The sequence below is a fragment of the Carassius gibelio genome, chromosome B12 (assembly GCF_023724105.1).
Source record: "Carassius gibelio isolate Cgi1373 ecotype wild population from Czech Republic chromosome B12, carGib1.2-hapl.c, whole genome shotgun sequence".
NCBI lineage: Eukaryota > Metazoa > Chordata > Actinopteri > Cypriniformes > Cyprinidae > Carassius > Carassius gibelio.
In genome coordinates this window covers 15,592,825-15,619,722 of record NC_068407.1, presented here as the reverse complement: position 1 = coordinate 15,619,722, position 26,898 = coordinate 15,592,825, and the positions used below count along the sequence as shown (strand labels likewise).

At 37.3% G+C, this 26,898-nt stretch overlaps 1 protein-coding gene across 2 annotated transcripts in view; it reads right to left on the bottom strand.

Moving 5' to 3' along the window:
- The window catches only part of LOC127968890 (serine protease HTRA1B), a 433,724-nt gene that overhangs the window by 20,013 nt on the left and 386,813 nt on the right, over positions 1–26,898 (bottom strand). The window contains exons 2-4 of one of the 2 annotated variants that reach the window (XM_052570287.1): positions 16,081–16,603; positions 4,953–5,055; positions 3,044–3,248 (exon numbers count right to left, since the gene is read on the bottom strand). In XM_052570287.1, coding sequence (XP_052426247.1) covers positions 3,044–3,248; positions 4,953–5,055; positions 16,081–16,540 — 768 coding nt within the window. In that variant the 5' untranslated portion in view covers positions 16,541–16,603. Of the gene's footprint in view, positions 1–3,043; positions 3,249–4,952; positions 5,056–16,080; positions 16,698–26,898 lie in introns of those variants that run through there. The other variant, XM_052570286.1, reaches the window with a different exon arrangement.

Genomic DNA, 26,898 nt, shown 5'->3' with positions numbered 1-26,898 from the left:
CGAGGCGGCGGTGTCCGCTCACCATTTCCACGAGGCACCGGTAGCCGCTCACCATTCCCACGAGGCACCGGGGGCTGCTCACCATACCCACGAGGTGCCGGTGGCCGCTCCGAAAGCTCCAGAGGCGGCGGCATCCACTCACTACCCTCTCGGGCGGCGGCATCCGTTCTCAGTTTTCCAGAGGCGGGGGGGGGGTGCTCACAGTTCCCCCGAGGCGGCGGCATCCGCTCTCGTTGCCCCTGGGGCGAACCTTTATAACCTCGTTCTCCAGGCACTCTTCCACTACACGGGCCTGGCACTCCACCCCCCACCCCTCCCGGACTCATTACCTTCACTCCGCACACCTGTCTCTCAATCACACACAGCTGTTGCTCATTGTCATGGACTATATATTCTCTTCTCACACACCACCCTGTCTGGCTGTATTATTCGTTGTTTGTGTATGCTGTGGTTGCTGGTATCGTGTCTTCATGTCTGCTGCATCCACTCTTGTTACCGGTGTTTTGTTTTTACCATGTTGGCCTTTTTGTTTCATTTATTTTAAAGTAATTTCTTCCCTGCATTTGGACATTTTTTAACCACTATACTATTATCTGAAGATATTATGTACCCATGACAATTTTAACATACTTGCGAATATTTTAGATAAAGCTTGTATATACTGTAGATTATGAAATTGGTCTAGGATGCTGATTGGTCAGTACAGCATTCGAGCTGTTCTAAAATACTTGACATATTTACATCAACTGTACAACATGAAACCATCTACTGTGTAAGTCTCCATGCAGCACTCCTTTCATGCAGAAAGGAAACTGTTACTGTATATGTTCTATTTGAAGGATGAAAAATTTGCATCTGTAATATTTTTATGTAAAAACCACTTTATAAAAGCATGAAGGCACTTGAGACTGTGGTATATTGTAAATATAGTCACTCTGTTGCATAGAATTTAAACTTTTGCACCTTATTTAAAAGAAAAAAAAGATACTGTTCAGGACTTATAATTAAATTGTAATGATTTTCATAAATATTTAAAAATATATATATTTTTAACACATTTATTGTACTTTATCATACTTACCTATGCAAGGTTAAACCTATAATCCATTATAAAGCATTATCATTATATTGCATTATAATGCATTACAACATGATATACAACACAATATTTGGTGTCTTCACATGAAATGCTAAATTTTTGAAGGCATAACTATAAATTATCTTTATGATTTATTATGATTTATTACTTTATAATTATGAAACCTGGAACTCATTATATGTGTAATTAAAACAAATTATGAAATCACTGGAAACATCCATACTTTAACAGTATGTGTAACTTTTTTGTGCAAAATCAAATTTTCCACTGAGTGTAATTTGTTTAATGTGCTGTCAGAGTTATATGAGCAACTCTAATCAAACCCTTGTCAAAAATGGTCTCTTCATGTGTTTTTATTTAATTTTTTTTTTTTTTTTTTTTTTTTTTTTACCCTGTCTGGGTGTGGAGGCAGGCTTGTTTAGTAGAGCAATTCAACATGACTTATCTGGATCTGTCTCCCTTCCCGATACAGAAGTGCCTTATTTAAAGCAGGGTCATTATCCTCAGAGCCAAAAAAAAAAAAAAAAAAAACATATTTCTGCCTGCTTCTATGCTTACTCTGTTGGGAAAATGGCATGAGATTACTCTGATGATGGGGCAACTTCTTGGGTCAGGCATGAATTTTGTTTGCAATTCATTGCTGAAGATCTTACGTCATGGAAACAATCTCAGATTCTAATTCAACAAGACTAGTCATGTTATCAATCTCTTGAAAATGAAAGCTCCTGAAAAAGGAAAATCACTTGAGTGCTTATCTAATATGTCACAAAAATATGTGCATTGAGTTGAATGCACATGAACGGAAACACAAAGTTGTGATTGCAAGTGGGAAACCCCAAACTTTGTTTGAGCCCAGAGTTTCCAAATTGAGGGCATGTCAGTGAAAAAACATGGCAGACGCAATAGATGCAGCATCAGTATTAACTGTAAATTTGAAAATAAATGATTTTTTTATATTTTTTACAACACAACTACCAAAGTCACTACTATCAAAATATGTCAGTATTGTACAATTATGGATGAATATATAACGATTTGATTAACAGTACTTTCATGAATTAAACAAAAAACATTTTAAAAGCGTGAAACACCTGATGGACATTCTTATTTAATCTTTTTGACGAAAGTATAGTTAAAAACTTAAGGTACATCAGCTATTCAGAATTCACCCAAATAATAATAATAAAAAAATAAATAAGTAAATACATCATAAATATGTAAACAGTCTCCTCACAAAGTGCACAGTAATGAATTTCAATGGAGTTTGGTATTAGCTTGCTGCTAAGCTAAATATGTGATACTCTTATAAGCATTAAATTCATAGCACATAAAAAAAATGGGTAAAACTGTCAATTGTTTGTAATAGATTGAACTATTTTTAGCTACATTTTTGGTATTAAATATTATTTACATTTTTCTTGATTCATTAATTATCTATTTTTCCACTGAGCTTGTTGCTATTAAGAGTGTGGTTACTCCACGAAGGATCATTTCATTTCATTTATTTCTAAAGCACTATTCAAAAAACAAGGAGTTGCACCAAAGTGCTATACAGACATTAATAAAACATTTTGGTAAGGGAAAAAAATCACATCATAAAACAAAAACACAAAACCATAAAAGCAATAAAACTCAAACTTCTATACTCGCAAAGGAGTGTAGAGAAGAAGTGGATGTTTAAGTGACTTTTAAAAATGGCTTATGTAGGAGCAGGTCTGATATTAAGTGGTAGGTTGTTCCAGCTAAAGCAAAGGCCCTTTCACCCCTTCTCTTAAAGGATGCATCTAAAGCTCTCCTAAAATTTTGATAAAAGAAGGTACAGTATGATGCCCTAAATTCTTAGCTATGCAGGGTTCTCACTAGATTTTGGAACAAACTGAGTCTTAGTTTATATGTGGTATCCAAAAGACCTGAGTGTGACATACTATGTGAACAGGTACTTACCGGAACGTCTATCTTGATGAGAGCGATGTCTGCTTTCTCATCTACGTCTTTGATTTTGGCTTCATAGGTGGCACCAGACTTAAGCTCCACCTTCACCCTGTGTTTGTTGGCTACCACGTGAGCATTGGTTACAATCAGGCCATCTTCAGATACCACGAAACCAGAGCCGCTGGCCACCGCCACTTCCCGCTTGGAGAACATCATTCTAAGAAAGAGGAATGAAGAACTTCTTGAAGATTACTCTTGAGGAGCAACCTCCTCATAATACCGTAAGACAACTTTCCACAGAGGAATGGCAAAGAATGATGGTTGCTCAACATTCTTGATTTGACTATATTTTCCAGCTAGATTTGAGACCAAGGAGGAACTTCCTCTGACAAGTGATTTGTGGAAAACATGACGGTTGTTCTCCAGATTGTTTTTACTGCAGTGCTCAGTTTCAGCCTAAAATCGAGGTTGGCTGTTTTCTACATTCCACAAACTGTGTCTTATGCAACGATGAAGATATTGTGATAGATATTTAATCTATATTCAAGTGGGGGAAAAAAACATCAAACCCTACTTTATAACAATGTTATAATATAATGAGGATGCCATACAAATCATTTTTACGAAGCGATTGACCCTTAAACACAAACAACATGATTTATCCATAATTAGCATGTTCCTGGAACAACATCCTTGTCAATTAATCAACCTCTCCAAAAATCAGAGATAAATGATTAGCTGATAAGAATGATGTTTTAGGGCCAATTTAGATGCAGGGCCCTATAATACACCCGGCGCAATGTGACGCAAGGCGCAGCGCAAGTGTGTTTGCTAGTTTCAGTCCAGCGCTGTTCGCATTTTCCCATCCAGGGCCACGTCGTTAATTTAGCAAATGCATTTGTGCCCATTTGTGCGCCCATGGGTGTGCTGGTCTAAAAAAGAGGTGTGTTCAGGCACATTGCTAGCACAATGCTATTTTAAGAAGCTGAAAATAGACTCCGCCATAGACCAACTCAAACCTGGTTTAAAGTCTGGCGCAATGTTTTTTCTTTGTTGTTTAAAGAGCATGTTAGTATAGGCGGGTCCACAATGCGCGTAAATGCTGCTTAATAAACACAGGGCAGCACACAGACATGCCAAATATTAACAAATTAAAGGATTGCGATACATAATAATTTTTTGTAAATAAATTTATATATGTATATTTACATTGCATGTACTGTATCAGAATTAGGCTATTTGCTCGCACACGAACAGCTCCGTTTCATCTCGGAGACGCGTTCTGTATTTGCGCTTGCCAAATTCTGTTGTGTAAATAGCAAATCTGTCATGGCATGAGCGCAACTGGCTCTTATATGCCCAAAAAACACCAATTACTCATTAAGAGAATAGGGACAACCCATTTAGACCATGCACCGGGGTGCGTTAACCGTTTTTCCGTCATTAATATAGCAAAAGTGGATTTGGACACGCCCTGAGTGCACCTGCACCGTGCGCTTTGCACTTTGCGTTCAGATCGTTAAAATAGGGCCCGCAATCTTGCATACATGAAAGAAGTCTTTTTACTTATATTGATGCTAGAGGACTAATAAAAGACAAAACCAGACGGAATATCTGTTTTTGCTGACTCTTAAAGACAGCTGCGAAAGAGAATGATGACAAAATTTTAATTGATCAAGTTCACCTAAAAAAATAAATGTTCTAAAATGGTGTTTATGCAGAGCTGTCATAGAAGATCCATCTTCGGCTCCTCAAAGAACCTTTTAAAGAACCAGTTCATTTCCTTGTGTAGAGAACATTTTAATAATCTAAAAAAACCTTGAAAGAACTTTTTGTGCAATGGAAAGTTTCCACTGATAAAGATGTCCTCTCTGAGACATGAGATTACTGATTAATGGAGTGTTTGATCCAGGATACATACTTGCGGAACAGCTCAATATGAACCACAGCTGGAGCGATCTTCTCCACCACATCAGCAATGAAGTTATATCTGTGCCGGAGGCTATCTGGATTATCCTCCTGGCCTGGAGAACACATGGCAAACAAAGAGAAAAAGTAAACCAATATGGTACAGGAAATAAACTGTATAAAATTTAAACCAAATTATAGAGTGCAGCTAATTCTAATTGTATATCATTATTTATTCCAGAACTGGATTAGGGATTGGGTCAGAGGTATTTTATTTTTATTTTTTACCATAATTTAACAGGATATTTTACCCAAAATGTACATGAAATATTGATTTGAATGGAAATTGCTTTATTATTTAATCAAAATGAGAAATCGGTGTGCTACTGGAAAACATGAAACTAGCACAGCTACTGCAGGAATGTCTTGCAAGGAGACAAGTGCAAGTTTTTAGTGTCATTATACAAAAATATCTGACCACAGAATTCCATGATTGCTCAAACAGGAAAAAGCAGCTATTTTTTCATTAGAATTATTCACCAGCAGACATAATCTTGCTTATAAAAACAGATGAATGTGAGTTTTTGAGAAACAGGGGTCAACTTGTCTAGAAAATGATACATCCTTAGGCAGAAAGTGCTTATAAAACTTGGATCCGAGTCAAAACCTTTTATAACTTTGCACATGTAACACTACTTTTTTTTTTTTTTTTTTACCTTGTATAACCCTTCTTTCACAACATCTGCAAGCAAGCACATCTGCACTGCCCCCTTGTCCATGTTAGGTAGGATGCTGTTAGTTCTTCCCTAAGGGTATGTGTACAGCTCTGTGTATCCACTGTTTGAAATCCCAAGTGATAAACAGCACCTTGACCCACAACACCAAAACTTTTATGGCCTTTTTTTTTCTTTTCTTTTTTCTGGGAGGTTTGCTGCAATAGTGAATGCTTGACTATTTGGGTTGTAAAAAAGAGCAATTACCATAATGCAACACAGATGGGTAAAGCCTAATTGCACAATTGCCAAACCAAATACCACCTACAATACGAGTGTGGAACTAACAAATCATCTGTACCCCGCTGTTTTTTTGTTTTTGTTTTTTTGCTATAATAAATAATATCAGATGCTAAATTCATGGGAAATGTCTTTTTTTAATGTCGCTTGACAACCTCTGGGAGAGGGAAAAAATCCTAAGTTTCTTAACTGAAAATTGGTTGTGAAAATGAATTACATTTTACTAAACAGGCTGGTAAAAACATATTTATAGGCTTATATAACTGATTGCCATTCCCTCTGGCATATCTCATCATGACTCTGGAATCTTGATAATGGAATTGTTTTTCCTCCCTCATAATATGGCTGCACATCTGTAGAGGGTTTAGCACGTTTAAACGAGAGAACATTTCATTTGTTATGTCATAGCTGGCTGAAAATCTAACACATTTGTGCAACCCACATACAAGTCATGTTTTATGTGAAAAGTACAAATAATGATTCTATAGACTCCAGGGACACGTGGAAGGGTCAGGAAATGGCCACATTGACATCTGCTCCATGCAAGTGAAATTTTAACAAACTGAAAATAAAATGTCACAGCTTTCACAAAATTTAATTAATAGCCACATTGCAGTGTTTTTGTTGTTGTTGTTGTTGTTTTTGACAGATTTGCTCTGTTCAGAAACCGAGTGAGCCCCTAGTTGGGTAAACTGATGTACATGTATAACCTTAGAATCTGAAAACGTTTTTCACTAATTATGCTCAAGTCAGAAGTGTGCATACGATGCCTTGCAATACTGGTTCATAATTGTTATGTATTTGATGCTGTTATGGGATGTCTGATGTGTGAGTTGGAAATTTCATAATTTCTTCTCAGCACTTACAGTAAAAGTGGGAAACTGAATTCTAGATATTACACAAGTTGAAAGGCACCTGTTGATTTGAAATACGACGGGAACACTGATCTACTACTGGTCAGAAGTTTCTTATGCTCTCCAAGGCTGCATTTATTTATAAAAAATACAGAATATAACAGTAAAATTATAAAGTATTATTACAAATGAAAAAGAACCAATCACACAATTAAGCTTATTAGAATGTTTTGTGAAGTATTATGTGTCACTGAAGACTGAATCAGAATAAGAAACAGAAATAAATTACATTTGAAAATATATTAAAATAGAAAACAGCTCTTGTAATTACATTACAATAATAGTACTGGTTTTACATTATTTATTTATTTTTGATAAAATATGCAGCCTAGATGAGCATAAGAGACTTATTTCAAAAGCAAAGCAAAAAAGTCTTAATTATTATGAACTTTTGACCCATCAGGTATATTGATCTATCAAATCTGTTCCTTTCTCACACAGAAAAACCTCCAGGACATCAACCAATCTGGCTTCAGAAGTGGACATTCGACCGAGACTGCCTTGCTTTCAGTTGTTGAAGTCCTAAGACTAGCAAGAGCGGCTTCTATCTTCTATACTTATTTTTCTGGATCTGTCTGCTGCTTTTGATATGGTGAACCACCAGATTCTCCTGTCAACCCTATTGAAAAATTGCATCTCAGGAACCGCACGCCAGTGGATTGAGTCTTACAGTACTTCTCAGATAGGTCCTTCAAGGTATCTTGAGATGAGGTGTCCAAGTTGCAACATCTAGCTACTGGGGTGCCTCAGGGCTCAGTTCTTGGATCACTTCTTTTCTCTGTCTACATCGCATCACTACGTACTGTCTTTCAGAAACATGGCTTTTCTTATCACTGCTATGCTGATTACACTCAAATCTATTCATCATTCCATCCTGATGATCCAACGATAGCTGCTTGCATCTCAGCATGTCTAACAGATATTTCTTGTTGGAAGACAATTACCTTCAACTCAAACTGGTTAAGACAGAACTGCTTGAGGTTTCAACAAACCCATCACAAATTTCCACATCCAGTTAGGCTCATCAACCATAACTTTGGAGTTTGTGATTGTTGATAAGCTGAATTTCTCAGACCACATTGCTAAAACTGCCTGATCATGCAGATTTGCTTCATACAACATTAGGAAGATCAGACCCTTTCTTACAGAAGATGCAACACAACTCCTTGTTCAAGCTCTAGTTCTGTCCAGGCTTGACTATTGCAATGCTCTCTTGGCAGGTCTTCCAGCCACTTCTATCAAACCTCTACAATTAATCCAAAATGCCACTGCAAGATTAATCTTTAATGAGCCGAAAATAATGCATTTCACACCTCTCTTCATCAATTTGCACTGGCTACCATTAGCTGCTTGCATTAAATTCAATGCATTAATGTTTGCCTACAAAACCAGCAATGGCTCTGCACCCATTTACCTAAATTCACCCATTTACCTAAATTCGTTACTTCCTGGTGGAATGACCTGCCCAAATCAATCCGAGCAGCTAAGTCCTTAGCCATCTTCAAGAAATACAAACACATCTGTTCCATCTCTCGAGCACTTTCTATTCTATTTTAATTCTACTTTTTATACCTTTTAATTGTTTTCTACTATTAATCTTTTTTTCTTTTTTTTTAAACACTAACTTTCTATTTTATCTATTTGTTTTTCTTTGGGTGTGGGTGCATAATATATAATATATGAAGTATATATAGAAGTAATTTTTTCTGGATACAGGGCTGCTGATTTTGTTTAATGAGAATGACTTTGGGATATCTGTAGAGACTCCTCTCACAACTCTCTATTGATTATGAAGCAGCTGTACACATCCGTTAGATGTTTATATAATTTCAAAATAACACATAACTCTGCATCAAATGACACCCACCCTACAAATGATTACTTTTTCCTTTGTTAGAGTGGAGCAGCTGCATCCGTTGCATGTTTTTACTGGCTATTCAGAAATTTTACCAGCCAAAAAAAAAAATGTCAGAAATACTTGATCAAAGTCAGAGCTTAGCCAAGACAAAAATGTCAGAAATAAAACATATTATCAAAATTGCAGCTCAGATTCAAGTATATTTGCTATAAAATCTGATTTTGATCATGAAATTACTTTCAAGTTCATCAGTTTTACGAGAGTCAATCATTGTTTGCAAATACCATGAAAATAAAATAGTACTGCCATAAACTGAATTTTGCTTCTCCTGAAAGCTCTATGACTTCTTTTATAAAACAGCATTTATTTAATTGTAAACTGCAATTATAGCTTGCTTGAAAAATTAATGTTTAATGGTAAACACCCAGGCATAATGGATAACGTGCCGAAATTATATTAAATTTCTTCTTACAAGTTCCACAACTTTATAGGTGAAATGTCCAGTTTGTGGCGATGAAAGCTTGTTCAGTTTTACCAAAGTAGATGTATTAAATCTGGATGTAAATGTGAGATAATGCATTTGCTGACACAACCATGCTTTTAGCTAGATTTTTAAGTCTTAAAGTCATGTTCCTGAGCACTCAGCATTGCGAATTCAGCTCTGTACCAGGTTCGCTACTGAGCAAGTTTACTGTAACTGAGAAAATTTACCTTGTCAGAAAAGTCACATACTGGAGCTGGTTATGTAATGCAAAAGTTACAATTTATTAGTTTACAAATCAAGCACCTTGGTAAATATTTTTTGAGGTCATAACATAGTATTGTGCAAGGAACCACGTGAAATATGTCTTCATTAATTGTCAAAATTGTCAAATGCTTTTTAATTGTTTTTATAGTTGCGTCCCGAAGTGTGGAACATTGGACACTTCATGCACTCAACTATCGCAGCTTTAATTACATCGTAAAGGTGGAGGGGCTATCAGACTCAGATTATAAACGATACAAATAACCTTAAATAATTAATACGCTACACATTTGAGTACATAGTACATAAGGTGCAGCTCATGTAAATGTGCACTAGGCGAACATCTTTGGATACTACTGTACAGCATCATGGCTCTTTAATAATCACAGTTTCATCAGAGTTTAATGACATCTTGATGTTGATGTGTGAATTTTAACAATCAAAAGAAGGAAGTTGTTGATGTGATACAGATGTGGTACATTTACCAGAAAAGTCTGGCAATTTTATGGCAATTTACCTGGATCAGTGTTTGAAAGCGCTTATTAAAAGCAATGTGTTATAAAGACAGAACTGCAATAAAGATACTAAAGTGCAATTTGACACTGTATAGTGGTGTGCAAAAGTCTTAAACATGCAGCATATCAGATGTTTAGTGAGTTTTGGAAAAAAAAAAAAGGGTTAAAAGGTTGCCCCTTGTTTCTTCATCAGGCATCATAAGTTTCTTCATCAGGTGTCCCAGCATGTTATACTTTGTTTTACTAATGTTGGATGATAGTGTTGGCATGCAAAGTGCAGTTTGCATGTTTGTAAATTATGTAAAAGGCTTACATGACATTATAATCCTTACAAATTTGTCCTGTTGTCTTGTTAAGAAACAGAGATCAAGTATGCTGGCAAAAATGTTTCTTCTAAATTTAGAAATTAATCCCATTTTGCTCTTTAGTTAAATTCAGTTATGTTGCTACAGTATGTATTGCTTGTCATATAAGGATTAGTATATCATGGCCACCAGACAAAAACAAAAAAAAAGTCTTTGAAATTGTTTTGTATTGCAGATAGAATGTTATGAATCATGTGGAAAATAAGATATTCCAGGTGCAATCTGGAACAGTTCTTTTTATGAATGGGAAAACTGTCGTAATTCAAACAGATGTCATATTAGCCTCATGTGAACTACAGTACAGCTATAGTAGGAAGGCTTGCAAATAGACTTAGAGACAGTTGTGATGTAAGAGACAGTTGTGATGTAATGTCGTCTGTGTGCTATTAGTAGGTCACATCCTATTGACTTAAACAGAGAGACAATTTCTAACCAACTGTAGTATTAGTGTAGCCACATGAGTTTTCATATTTCCAGAGCACTAGGTTAGACCTGATTGTAAGTGAATTTTTTAAGCATATATCTTATATGTTGCAAATATGAGCCTACCAGGACGCTAAGGCCTAGGTGCATGGCGTTATTTTTTAGTCAAAAGTTATGAGCGTGTAAGACATGCTCACGAGCACATTATGTTATTTCACACGCGCAAAAATGAACCTTCAGCTGACATGATAAAAGTACTCGCGCACAAATTTAACAACCGAGAGGTGTACAGGTAGCTGTGAGCGAGTGCCTGGCATATTCTCATAGGTTAACTCTGCTTGTACAGTGGAATCCTGCTCGCGGAGTGCTGTTTTGCTCGCGCAGTGGATTTCTGCTCGCTCAGCTGATTTCTGCTCCCTCGAGTCTACATGACTTTTGACAATTTAGGGGCGGAGACCAAGGAGGGCACTGATCCTCTTATGATTGGTCACTTTCACACAGGGACATCCTTGTGCCTTGATTGATAGCTCTCATTGCAGGAAGGACGGAGTTGGGTTAAGTTACCACCGAAGAAGAATGGGAATGAATTAGAATGAGTTTTCTAATATACATAAAATGTCTCTGCACGTATAAAATGCTGCGCAGATCATAGTTAAATCAATTACCATCGATGTATATATTTGCGAACGATGAAGCCTACGTTTTGTTAAGTAAGTTAACATTAACGTTACATATTTTTGAGCAACAAGTAACGTAACTAGCTAGCCTATTCGTTCTGTAGCTAACGCCTTAGCCAACACTTGTGATGCTGATCGCCCGACACTCATTTTTAAACTTTTAATCTTTAAAAACTGCATCTTAGACAACTAACGTTAGGCTAACTGAATCATAACATAATTGTTTTCACATGTAAAAGTATATGTGAAAATGTGTAACGTTAATGTTAACTTACTTAACAAAACTTCATCGTTCGCTAATATATTCATCTATGGTAATTGATTTAACTATGATCTGCACAGCAATTTATACGTGCAGAGACATTTTATGTATGTTAGAAAACTCATTCTAATTCATTCCCATGCTTCTTCGGTGGTAACTTAATCCAACTCCGTGCTTCCTGTAATGAGAACTGTCAATCAAGGTACAAGGATGTCCCTGTGTGAAAGTGACCAATCATAAGAGGGTCAGTGCCCTCCTTGGTTTCCGCCCCCAAATTGTCAAAAGTCATGTAGACTCGAGGGTTTTTGAATTTGTGCACGAGTACTTTTATTATGCCAGCTGAAAGTTCATTTTTGCGAGTGTGAAATAACATAATGCTTATATGCTTGTGAGCATGTCTTACACGCTCATAACTTTTGACTAAAAAATAACGCTATATTAGGGGTACCAAATAACCACTTTGAAACTATTACTCTTTTATTATTATTTATTGTATTCTATTTTATTTTTTATTAAAACAAATAAAAAAAAATGTATTTCTTGTTTTATCAACCACAAAGCTTTAACCATCCAATGATTTAGATCTCTCCCCAAAAAGTGATTTGAGGCATCTTCTATGTTTGTTTTATGTTTTATGTGGGATGAGTCACATTCCAAACTTGACTTATTGTTCAAATCACTAACCATTAAGAAAAGCGTATTAAGAGTTTTATACTTGGTCAGTGACGACAGCATTTTGGACAGTGTGCCGACATATAGCGTTGTTGAGTTACACACTTCACGAGTTCGAATCCCAGTTAGAGGACCTTTCACAATCATGTCCTGTGTCCTCTACAATTTCCTATCACAATAAAGGCAAAAAAAAAAGGAAAACGCCACAGTTTTTCCATATTACACTATGTTCTTCCCTCAACTTAGACGAGTTGATACGTACCTCTCTCGTCTCAGTGCATGCACTCAATTGATGTAGCGCGCCGTGCCACCATGCTAGCATTTAGCTTAGCACCATTCATTCCTTAGGATCCAAACATGGGTGAATTTAGAAGTCACCAAACCTTCCCTATTTAAAGACGGTTACATGTGTAATTGCACGAGTAAGTATGGGGACACAAAAAAAAAACAGTGCCGATTTCCTAAGCGGATAAAAATCATGACTATAATGTATGGCCGAAAGAGCACTTTGCAGCACTTCGACCTCAGCGCAGTAATATCATAACCTAAGGAATGAATGGTGCTAAGCTAAACGCTAGCTACACGTTACAGTGATTGAGTGCACGCACTGAGACGGGAGAGGTACTATACGTATCTACTTGTCTGAGTTGAGGGAAGAACATAGTGGAATATGGAAAAACTGTGGTGTAAAGTGATCAAACTTATATCCATTCGTCATGTTATATCTGGCAACTATAAGTTAAAAATTTTGGCTCAGTAGTCCCATTCAATGGGGTAACACATGCCTACAACTTACCCGCCCTCTCTAATGATTTTTCCACATCAGTGGTGTTTTGCCTGAACTCAGAATTGTGGTGTCGAAATAAAATTCTTAAACTTTCCTTATAGTTTTTATACTCTGCATGCCACCGGCTGAGATTAGCTTGTGGTATGCATTTCCTCGTCTGATGCAAACTCAGCACTTGGGGCAAACCAAAGAGAGTGTGTGTTGGCTTCACTGCAGCATTCAGTAACACCCTTATTTCTTCAGCTTATATTTGAGACAGACACTCTTTATGCTGTCATTTCTGCAAAAAAATCTACACCACTGATTCTCTTGCTCAATAAATCACCAGTTAACTCATAGACTGATGTCTGTGAGCAATTAAAGCCCGATGCCCCATTTTTTCAGTTTGGGGAATTTCAAAACATTTCAAACATATGCCCTTCATGGAACATTTGGGCGTACAACAATGAAAGTGTTTGGGCAAGACCCCTAGACCTCTCATCACAGGGGCGTTGACAACATACAAGGTATGCATATAAGTGCACTTTTTTTTTTTTAACTGTCATTTTCATTTATTTTTTATATGAAACATTTTTAAAATGTAATGTAATTTCCATCACAGAATAATATCAAACAAAATAATTATTCAGATTCGTTCATAAAAATAAAAAAAAACTGCTGGATATTATTAATGAACAAAATAATATAGTGACAGTGTGCAGGGCCATCCTTAGGGGGGTGCGACTGGTGCGGTCACACCGGGTCCCGCACTTGAGGGGGCTTCATGGCGAATGGACCGATGGGACCCCCCAAACAAACCAACCCCCCACCTGGAACACGATCACTAACGGACCCGGAGAGGAAAGAAACACGATCACAAATGGACCGAGGTGACCCCAACCCCCCAGCTAAAGAAGGCCCAGACAGTGTGAAAAGTCCACTAGGTCCAACTTTTCTCCTAAAGATTTACGGAAAAATATGGGTAAGGAAAAACTGCTCTGAGACTGTAAAATTTGACCTAGATCTGGGTCCTCAGAGAATAATTTTATTAGGTAATGTCCAGCCTCAAGAACTGTGATGGGAGAATCATGTGATGGGAGATGTCTTGCTGTAATAGCTTTGACTGAATATATGTGATAGCTTCTGAGTAGAAACAGAGTTTTGGCTGTAGATCTCAGAGTAACTTTTCAGCAGAACTTGGGTGCACAAACACTCAAGCTGTAAAGAGCTATTTTTGCCCAGTCCAACAGTGACCAGAACAGAAGTGAGGTGATAACTTAGTGAGCCAAAGAGAATAAGCAGAAAGACGGTTTACGTGAATTTGTTCAGACAATGCCAGGCTTGATTTGGAAATCATTATGTCCAGTGACATAAAAGCCTGGAAATACCTAATTAATCACATCGGATGAGGTTTGCTCAGTGTGTTCAGAAGAACAAAAAGGATTAGCAGATCAGCTTCAAAAACTTGTTGCTGCCTGTTGAAACACTAGTTTCAACCATTGACCAATTAAAATTGCAGAGAGATTGGTCCAATTGTGCAGTCAGAGATCAAATTTTCCATTTTTCTGCTTGGTTTCAAACTGACACGGCTCTTTTTACATGCTCAGAATGGATTTTATGCATCAGAGCCTTTAGAAACTGACTAAAATGGTTTTAGATGAAAGAATAATGTCGTTGGATGTTTAAAAAGCTGCTTTTAATTGCATTTGCTTTGATTGTGGATAACAATATGGGGCAGAATGCCTTTTTTGAAACATTAAGTGATTGAATTTCTTCATTTCATTTAATGAACCCCTCCTGATGGGACCGAACCCTTTGATGCACTGGATTTATGGAGACCACACTGTCTCTCTTGAACCTCAAACTTATTTGGAATCTACTTTTCCTTTTGCAATTGCAAGAGAATCTGGATGAACTACAGCTGACTCCTCTTGCAGGGAAGGGTGCAGGCATGTGGTTATCTGCTGTGATAAATTATTTTTTTTTTTGCACCTTGTTTCAGTTTGGACTTTCAAGTGCCAAGCATAAATCCTGGTGATGGGGTTGCAGATGAGCTAGTAAAATCTAATTAGCTTCTGTGTTTACTGTCTTGAGAAGGAGCTATTTTAAATCACACAATATCAGATCCTGAGCATTCTGCCAACATTTTTTTTTTTTATTAGGGGAATGTAAAATGAAACTGTTTTCAAATCAGTTAGAGGAAATGTCAACCATCAGTGTTATTTAAATGTATAAGCATATTATAAGAGATCAGATAGCTGATAAAGACAATATTGAAGCATCATAAGAGAGGGTATGTTTGGGTAAAAATAAGCAGGGTATGTGAGACATTGTTAGTGAAATATGATATTTTGTCTTGATAATTGCTTTTGGGCATTTTGAATGTATACTGTAGCTTTGCTTTTTCAGCAGACTAAATTGCTGCATCATTAAACCAAATATAACCCATTGTGACAAATTGTGCACACACACACACACACACACAATAACTTTTTATTGTTGTTCTTTTAGAATTGTCTAAATATTGGAACTTTGAAGAACCCAGAAACCAGCATGCTGATCTGAAGATTTTTCTTTTCTTTTCTTTTCTTTCAAAAGCCATTAATAAACCCAAAAATGAAGCTGTTTTTAGGAGTGATATTCACAATGTGTACAGACCAAGCTCGGGTCCGAATTAGGATTTATAAGCTCACTAAGTTAAGTTGTGACATGATGATCTAAAATGTTTGGGAGTTTTGGTTTCCCAAAGAACCATTCAGGTTTGAAGAACATTAAATAATAATAATAATAATTAAATTAAATTAAATAAGTAAATAAACTTTTTTCTCCCTCTCTCAGTATGAAGGTTCTCAATGGAACCATACATGCCAATGAAGAACCCTGATTTTTAAGAGTGTAGGGAGCGAACCATGTTTGGAGCGCCAGTCTTACTTTTCCCGCAGGCTCCTCTCTGGATGAAGATGATGGGTGGCTGCTGGAGTTTCTGTGCCCGGTTACTGACACTTTTGAGTTCGCAGATGTTCCTGTAGGACACCCCATCACTGCCGCAGACGGGCTCGGAGATCGTACACGCGCACACGCCTGTCTTCCCTCTCCTCCTCACGGTAGTAGTTGTTCCGACCCCCTCAGACACGGCGCACTCCAGTCCCTCTCCACACTCCGGGTCTCCCAGTTTCCCTGTACCGCCGCAGGGCTCACCCTCGCCGGCCGCGCACACCGGGCAGCAGTCGCACTGGTCTAGGATGTCTCCGGCCAGACAGTCGGCCGGTATGGGCGGACACCGACTCTTATCGCAGCGCTCCGGACAGCCGATCACATAACGCTTAGAGATCCGAGCATCGCACAGCAGAGGCACCAGAATAACAGACGCGCAGAGAACCCACAGATGCATTTTAATATTAATCTGTAATAACAAACGTTTCAAGTAACGTTAGAATCTATTCAAGTAAGTAATCTGAGGAAAACGTCACCGGACAAATAAAAATATAATGCACGTAAACTTGAGAGAGTTTATTGTGCTGTCAAATGCCCGTTGTCTTGCGCTTCAGTGACAGACTTTATAAAGCTTAGGGAGTATAAACAGCGACGCCGATTGGATGGATGTGTATGACGTCATCTTTGTGAGTGAGACTGAGTGCAATGGTAAACAAGGAGGCCACGCCTCAAGCATGTGTATAAATATTGTGCTGACAAATCCCATTCACCTGTTCATATAAATACATCAAATGTTAAAAAAAATTAACACAAAATAAAAAATAAAATAAAAACCCTATGCAAATAAATAGTTGAATAGATGAATGAATGAATGAATGAGCTTACACAATATGGAAACTTTGCTTCAAAGTATGTTTTAAGGTATGTTAAATAAAATAAAATGGAAAAAAAGCAATAAGAGGCTTGTCCTAGACCGATTTCAGATTATATAAAGCATACTAGACTTAAATAAATAAATAAATAAAACTGTAATGTCAGTGTTCCAGTGTTTTCCTTCCCTCATGTGCTCCATATCCAAGTTTCTCCCATGTTTGATTATAATCATTTGTTTTAGGTGTTTCTAGTTTATTTCCTTGATTAGTCCCATTACTTAAAGGGATAGTTCACCCAAATAGCAAAATTATGTCATTAATAACTTACCCTAATGTTGTTCCAGATATTTTCGATTTAGTCCGAGAGCTCGAAGTCCCTCCATTGAAACTGTGTGTACGGTATACTGTCCATGTCCAGAAAGGTAAGAAAAACTTAATCAAAGTAGTCCTTGTGACATCAGAGGGTCAGTTAGAATTTTTTGAAGCATCGAAAATACATTTTGGTCCAAAAATAGCAAAAACTACGACTTTATTCAGAATTGTCTTCTCTTCCGTGTCTGTTGTGAAAGAGAGTTCAAAACAAAACAGTTTGTGATATCCAGTTCGCAAACGAATCATTCGATGTAACCGGATCTTTTTGAACCAGTTCACCAAATTGAACTGAATCGTTCTAAACGGTTCGCGTCTCCAATAAACATTCATCCACAAATGACTTAAGCTGTTAACTTTTTTTTTAATGTGGCTGACACTCCCTCTGAGTTCAAACAAACCAATATCCAGGAGTAATTCATTTACTCAAACAGTACAATGACTGAACTGCTGTGAAGAGAGAACTGAAGATGAACACTGAGCCGAGCCAGATGAACAACAGACTGACTCGTTCTCGAGTATCTTTTCATAGCATTTGTTTGACTATAGCCTGCTACGTGTGTGTTTCTGAGGTCCTTGTGTTGAAGAAATCTATATTTGTTCTGGATTCCCTCCATCTCCTCGCTCTTTTGTCTTCTCACTCCAGCACAGCAGCAGAACGTGTCAGAATACTGGACCTACAGTACAAACAGTAAGCAGCATCTCATTTTCCCCACTTTCTTTTAGAAAGTTTTTTTGTTTTCTCTGTATTGTTCCCCAGCGACTATGGAGATCACTGCTCGTCAAATCTGCCGTCTACTCCTTTGTCAAGCCTGCCTGCCGATCGGAAATAAATTAAGGCCACTGGCTGCTGCACTCTCAGGCCCCCAGGACTTTCTTCAGGCAGTTCTGCTGGCCATGCTGTTGACAATCCCACCAGCCACCCCAGTGTCAAGTCACCGACCACACCATTCATCCTTAACCAAAGGAGGAATCTAAGGAGGAAGCGACTGTCAGCTGAACCCCCTGAGTCCGCTCCATTGTTGGCTCCAGCCCTTGAACCCTGTCCAGTGTTGGCTCCAGCCCCTGAGTCCAATCCTGAAAGTTCTCCAGTTCCCAAGTCCAGCCCAAGGAGGGCTCCAGTTCCCGAATAAGCCAAGAGAGGGCTCCTGTCTCCATTTCAAACCCAGACAGGCCTCAAGTCCCTGAACCCTGCCTGGAGAGGGCTCAAGTCCTGAATTCAGCCCAGAGTGCCCTCCAATGCCCGAATCCAGCACAGAGTGCCCTCCAGTGCCTACTCCTCCACAATCCATCCTAGCCGGTATACCCCTAATTTCCCCCAAGTAATTTTTTGGGCTGGCTATAGGGGCATAACTATATGGGCATGGCCAGAGGGGCCGGCCTGAGGGTCGAGTCCAAGGCCACTGAGACTGTACCGCCATGGCCACGTGAGAAGACGTAATGTAATGTCAGTCCTGTGTTCCCGTGTCTTGCGTTTTCCAACCCTCACATGCTACTGTTTCTCTCGTGTTTGATTATGATCATTTGTTTAAGGTGTTTGTAGTTTATTTTCTTGATTAGTCCCATTATTTAAGCCCTGTGTGTTTCCATGTCTAGCGTCCGGTATTGTTCATCTATCTCTTGCTAGGTGTGTGTTCCTGAGTTCCGTTTTGTGTTAAATCTATATATGTTCTGGATTCCCTCTGTGTCCTTGCTCATTCGTCTTCTCACTCCAGCACAGCAGCCGATCGTGACCTGTAATATGACAAAGGTAACATGTAAATAAATTTTTATCTGGGTTAAATCATGTACATTATTTAAGGTCACAATTTCAAGTTATTTTTATGGGTTAATTCCGGTATAATTGCTCTTAGGTAAAGGTGGAATGTTATTTATTCAATTACAGTATCTCTTTAAGGTGACAAGGTTTTCAAGCTTTACAGTTTATATTAACATTTTTATTAAGTCATAGAGTGATGTGAGATCCTGTTGTCCATATTTATTGTCATTAAATTTAACCATGCACTAATTTAGGATAGAACAAAATACTGAAAATTCTTTTTTTTTTTTTTTTTTTTTTACATAAAAATGATAAAGGTCATTTTTAACTGAAAGGATGAGCTGTATTAGCTGTAGTATTTTTCATTACGGTTGGTGTAAGTTGTCACGTTTTATTCAGTTTGTTAATTTCAATGTTCATTTTATGCTCTTTATTTATAAATCAGAATAGACTGAACATTTATCTTGTTATCTAAGATATCACAGATGATGATTTTAATTTGGCAGTCTGCTTAAATAATAAGTCTGTAACATAGTTAGAGTCTTTGTGTAGATAACTGGAATTACACTAAAGTCTAAATTGTCTGCTATGCTTTGAATACTTTGTGGTGACATAAATTAATTGACATACTAAATCTACATTTTAAAAAAAGTAGATCCAAAATCCAAATACTGATCCAAGCTCATGGACTTGTCTTCAGCACTGAGGTCAGATTTAGTACTTGAAAATGCTTTACATGTGCTTCTCACAGAGTTGCACGTCCAAGCTGTCCTCCCGTGCAGCTCTCTGAAGGGAGAAGTGGAAGTGGATCTCCTTATGCTCACTGATCCTAGGCAACATGTTGCTTTTCTCAATATTTGTGCCTCACAAATATCTCAATATTCTGGAATTTGAAGCCATGACTTTTCCACAGGGCCAAAATATGAAATGAATATGAGTCAAATGTGTCTGATTAGGGGGAATTTGCTAAGGCTATTAGATTTGCTAACACTTAATGATTTGTTTAGAGTTTTGCATTATGTTTTCCAGAACTGAACTTTGTAATTCTAAAAGTCTCTCTAGATCATGCTCAGCTCATCTCAATTTGTAATTATGTGCCTACAAAAGAAGGGAAATCTATGACTGAAAAGACTTCTTACTGAGCTATATAAACAATAGAATTCTAAAAAATGAAATTAGTAATGAAATGAAAACAGTCTGTAGGTGGCAGCTAGGCACTGTCTTAATGACAGAGTTATTGAATCAGTCTTTTAACTGATTTGTTCAAAATGATCAAATTAATTCAGTAAAGCATTTTTATAAATTCGGCCACTCTTAACCTAATCAACTCAGATTAATTAATATATATAAAAAAATACTTTAATGTTGTGCAAGTCCCTGTTGATTTCTGATCCTGCAGCATAACTCCCAATTTTCTGCACAACGTGCTCCATGTAATTTATTTTTAATATAAAGGACAGTGCTGCTATTTTTAAAATGAATGTTATCTTAGCAATGCAAAAGCATTCTGTTATGCTGCTTCATATAATAGTGATAAACAAAAATTTGTCGCATTTTACCCGTTTACTGCACTTTGTTATTCTTCTTATTGTTTATGGAAGTCTTGCACATTCACAGGAAATAGCCTAACTAAAGTCCACATTGAGAAATAAGGTGGGGAGTTTGGTTTGAAAGTACACATGCTAAAACATACTTGGCTCTTTACGTTGAGGATATTTCTTGTGCATCGTTCTTATTGGTGGCACCTTTTCTGTGAAAGCCTTTGTTTGTTGAAGTTACTGTTGCCAGCATCGCCTCACTAAGGGTGTACATTAACACGAGATTAGGGGTGGGAATGATATGATGACATCATCTGATTGTATCAATTCCTGAAACACACTTTTTACAGAACATTACAATTTAATTAAATCTCATTTGCAATAATACTTTGACAGGGAGTGCCAAAACATTTAAAAACAACATTCAATATGCATACTAGTTTCCATAGCAGTACCATTTTGCAATGTATGACCTGTTTGATAATGTTTACTTGCATTGTAATGAATTCAGTGTTTTTTAGTGCTCAGTGTAACGGCATCTTACTGACGTCAATGGATTTTTAGGCTGCTTTATCATCTACTATGCAAAGGCATATGTCCAAACACAGAGGAAGTAAAAAAAACACATTTGAAGTATCTTTTAATGTTGTAACACAAATGGTTTCTAGACATGTTACATGTTGAGCTTATAGGGCAGATGCTGTATCTCAGCTTCTCCATTTATTTGATCAAAAAATTCAGTAAAGCAGTAATATTGGGATCTTAAAATAGGTGTTCTCTATGCCTGTGATGGCAAACCTGCAGCCATTTCTCTTCTCAGTGTCACATGATCCTTCAGAAATCATTCTAATATGCTGATATGATGCTTGGAAAACATTTCTTACTATCATATATGTTGAAAATAGTTTTGTGGAAACCATAATCCTTTTTATAGTATTTGATGAATAAGAACAGCATTTGTTTGGTAAAAGATATTTTGTTTGTAACTGTAATGTCACTTTTGGTCAATTTAATGTATCCTTGCTGGATAAAAGTCATTTATATATATATATATATATATATATATATATATATATATATATAGGTAATATTGTTTTATCATCGAAAAGACACTGATTCAGTCTGAGAGATGCACACAGAGTATGAGGTTAACAAGTCGAGAAAAACAGGTGCAGATACAAATATAAAAATAATAGGCAGTTTTTTATAAATTGCACACTACTTCCTTTGAGTCTCCAGGACACATCACAGCTGCACATTGTGTTGATCCATCCCAGAGCGGTAGTTCTTCAACACTTTTATCATAAAGAGCTTAGTAAAAAGTTGGCAATCTTACACACATAAACACACTGATTCAAACATCTGGACATCTGTGGACTCACAGCAATATGAATCATACAGAATCATACATGTGCTTGACTTGCTGTTTGTGTGGCCATAGCGTGTTTCAGTGCTGTAACTGAGCACATATTCCCTGCAACCGTTCATCAGGCTGTTCACTATTCCTTCCCACTTCATGACGTGAGAGTTTCAAGCTGGGCTCGTGTCAGATAAAAAGCAGCATTCCGGGAAAGCTAGCCTACCTCCTCCCAGAGTTTCCTGAAACAATTCCTAGGACAAGTGAGTCACTCTTTCACATCAGAGAGCATATATTTCACTCTAGCAACTTTTAATTATGGCATATCGTTTATATTTGCTATGTTTTAGTACTACACTTAATCAATTTCAAGTCAAACAGGGACAGAAGTTGTCATAAATCATCATATCAATCATAAAACTACATTTAATAGTTATGTTGGCTTGCCAAAACTAACATGCAGTACTAATTTATTATGCAATTAATTTAATTCATCTGATGTGGCCTAGAGCTCAAGGTTTGACCATCAAACTCTAACTGACCAGACTTAACAGAATTTCTATATCAAACTTGCATGCAAATGTGGGAAACAAGAAATGCAAGCTCAAGCTAAATTCGTTCCCAACTAAGTTCCAAAGTTCCAATTTGGCTAAGTCTCTAAGAGGACATGAAAACAATAGTAGACTGATACGTCACGGCATGGCTTCTTGGCTGAATTAAAAGAATGCAAACTTTAAATTAGCAGTATATTTTTACATTTTGGATAAATTATGTTTTTTTTTTTTAAAAGACACCGCTGAGTATGATGTAACATTACAACTGCAGTGTCTGTAGAAATATTCAAGTGCAAATTGTGATTGGGGCTTTATAACTACAACAATGTATTTAAGCTGTTTATCAGTAGCTAGCCTAGTTTTATGCTACAGCATTCTAGTCATGTGCTAAAACTTGGTAGCAGTACACTAGCAACATGGTAAAACATGCAATGTAGAAAAAAAATGAGAGACTTTGTACTGCAGCAACACAAAATGAGGTAGCTAAAATATGCTAGAATCCTATAAACATGCTAGCAAAACATGCTAGAAACATAATGTGTGAGTGTGGCTGTAAACATGGTTACTGCCCTATTGCTACAATAAAACCATGGTCAATTTTCATAAGGCTATGAAAATATCCATCCATTCATCCATTCAAAGCACTGGTTGTCTCCCAGGTCACAGGCAATGAAGAGTTCATGTGTTAAAAACACATTTTAAATGAAAAATAATTTACAGTTATTTTCCATATGTCATGTAGCCATGTTCCATTTCATATTTTCCAAAATGCTCAAGCTCAGTGAAAAAAATAATAATCCGAGATGGAGTGATTTTGAAGATTGAGTTTTATTCCATATTTAAAATTTACTGTTTTAACCGCTGTTTGTTTGTGGTGGGTTTTATTAGCTTAGCAACATGTTAATGCTTCTTTCTGCTGGAACCAGTCATATCTCTCAATTTTGGAACAGATCTTCCAGAGTTCTTCATTTTAATCACATGACCAATGCGTGAATCGCCTGTCCTCTTGTTTCCACAGTGCACTGGTGGTCCTGATTATCCATAACCAGCTGTGTTTTATGATGCAGACCTTTGAATGAGCTGTGAGAATTAGTGATGAAGTCAAGGTTCAGCGAGATCTTGATACATCATTTATCCTTTCTAAACTGAACTGTAGTAACTCCCTTAGTTGCAGTTGTTCTAAGATGACTATCACTCTTTTGTCAAGTTGTTGGCACTGCTAGAGTGTTAAACAAATGAATGTGCGTTTACCTCTTCTTAGGCATAAAGAAAAAATTGCACTGTGAAATAATGTGCTTTATAAAGACATATAAAGATATTATATAAATATTTCTTTCCAAACCTCCCCTTTCTGAAATATTTTGCATTTAATCATTTTGCACAGTGGTTTTGGAGAGTCTGATGATATAAATCAGGTGTGTTAAATAAAGGACACATCCAAATTGTGCAGTGCTGGATTGCAAGACCAAGGCTAGAAGCACTGACTAAGCAGATGCCTTTATCCCAGGCGTCTTACAATACAAATGAAGAAAACCACAAGCAATTTATCTTACAGGAGATAAACACTATAAGCTTTTCCCGTAATACCAGATTTCAAAACTATTCTTCATAAAAGTTATCAGTCCAACCCCCCCAGTCCAACCCCCCCAGTAGCCTGCAATGCATCTGTTGCATAATGGCTGTTTCTATAAAGTGGGGCAGTTCAAATGTTGCAAGGACAGTCCGGCGCTTCTGACTCACAGCCTTTAAATACATTATTTATATTTAAATAATTTGCCAATGATGATTCAAACACGAGTTTCGAGCAGTGTAGAGTAGGCTTATTTGTTGTCTCTCAGATCACAAATGCAGACATGGTTTTATGTATACGCAGCGCGATACATAACATGTAAAAAGACAGAATAAATCATTATAATCAGTAATTATACCCAATTAATGCCTCATTTGTAATGGGTTTTATTGTTTTTTCTCGTCTAGTGATGTTCTTCCGTTTCTGACGTGCAGACTCAAACAAAGCTTGACGACGTCAGCAACTTGTCTGACAGATGTAAATCTTCTAGTAGCTGTGTGTGCAAACTGTCATCGGTAATCTTGCAGAGACGGCGAGCTTCAGTGGGGAGTTCTTTGTCATGAGTGAGCAGGAGTAAGTATTCTGATTAATTATTTTGTATAGTATTTTAAAATGTAACGCCAGTACGCCATATTAAGTTAATTGCCTGCGAGCTTCTCCTCCTGTCTGTACGGTAATGTGACAGAGAGTCGCGTGGTTATGACGCAATCGTTAGCCTATTTTTTACAAAAAACTGTTTATATGGGGCCATAATGTAACATATAAGGTAATGGAGCCCTTTATACATTGTCGTGTATCTTTAGAAATAAATCAGGGACAAACGGAGTCTTTAAACACCTCAGATGTAAAGTTATTCGCTGTCAAAGTGACGCCAAAATGAATGGGAGTCAATGGGAATGCTAACGCAAGTGAAGTTCTGCTAAAAGATGGCAGCCCCCACCCGACTTCAACTTCCGGTCGAGTTCCTTGCCGCCTGGTTTTTCCAAACTTCTACCTGTGAAAGTGTATTGGAACAGCAGTCAAACTTGTGACTTCCCACTTGTGAACTCGTTCTAGATCGATGTACTCCCAGTTCCAAGCTCTGACATCACATAGCCCCTACGGATAATATTGCCTACGGATACGGTGTTTACGCAAGTGGTACACGTTGAAAAAAAATATTTTTGGACAATATAACATTGCAATAAAATTAATAATCTAGCTACCTTCCTTACCCTCTAGCTAATTCCTTGCACCCTGGAAGTTTGGCGTGACTTGCCTTGAACGCTAAAAAGTCGTGAGTCGTGGTTTGAAGTTCTGTTCAAAACCCTGCCTGGAACACAGCATGAGTCTCGTGCTTTTTCTTTTCTTTATTTTTTATTAAGAACATTGTATAGACAAAGTAAAAAGCAGTTACAATGTAGAACAAATAAACAAAAAGTACAAAAAAGAGAAAGAGAAAAAAAATTAAAAAAAATAAAAAACAAACCTGGAAAGTGAAAGTGAAGTGACATTCAGCCAAGTATGGTGACCCATACTCAGAATTTGTGCTCTGCATTTAACCCATCCGAAATGCACACACACAGAGCAGTGAACACACACACACACACTGTGAGCACACACCCGGAGCAGTGGGCAGCCATTTATGCTGCGGCGTCCGGGAAGCAGTTGGGGGTTCGATGCCTTGCTCAAGGGCCCCTAAGTCGTGGTATTGAAGGTGGAGAGAGAACTATAAATGCACTCCCCCCACCCACAATTCCATCCGGCCCGAGACTAGAACTCACAACCCTTCGATTGGGAGTCCAACCCTCTAACCATTAGGCCACGACTTCCCCAATTAAGGTATATACAAGACAGGGGGTACAACTAATCACAGATAACATCAAAGGAAGAGATGAAAAAGACTTACACATTTCAAGTGTTTTTAAAACCTTCTTGTTGACTGAGTCTCGTGCTGCTGACCTTGGGGACTAACATTTCTGTCACACGCTTGAGCCATTCAGCCAATCACAACACACTGGAAAGCTGGCCAATCACAGCACACTTCACTTTTAAGCCCGACGAGTCTTGTAAAAATTTCGCGTTCAGAAGGCAGGGCATAGAGAAGAAAGAATAATGTGCATTATATGGAAAATAATGTGTTTTTTGAACCTTAAACCGCTTAAACACATTGCATTACACCAAATACACAAAATAATGTTCTTTTTAGCAACATCATATGACCCCTTTAAAACCTGCCATCGCTTGAGCAAAGGATCTTTAGAGACACCAGGTTTTATAATAATTTAACCCTTTTGAAAAGGAAGTGCACTTACTTGTATTAAATGTGTACTTACGGTATTATTCGAATCTTACAAGTATATACATTGCAAATAATATTTTAATGACATAAAAAGCCACTTAAGTGTACTTAAGTAGACACTTTTATAAGGGTTTCTGAACAAACTTAAGTACAATTTTAAAAAGTGCACTTTGTAAAAATTTAAAAGTCTCATGAAATTGCAAGTTAAATGTACTTAAGTCCTTTAAATTGCAAATAACATGCAGTTAAGTGTCTAAAAAACATTACATACAGTTCAAGTATATCTCTGTAATAAGAACTTTTTTTTAAGCATACTAAAGTGTATTTCTTTTGACAAGGGAAAAATTAGCACCTTCCACAGCACATAAAGCTTTTGATTCACCACAGTGTTAGGGCTGCAGAACTGGGATCTACCCTTGTGTTGGCCCAAAGAACAACCCAAAATTCAGACATCACCTTAGCAATAGCCAAAGCCTTCCTATGACTAATATTTGTGGATATTAAGAGGGGATTTA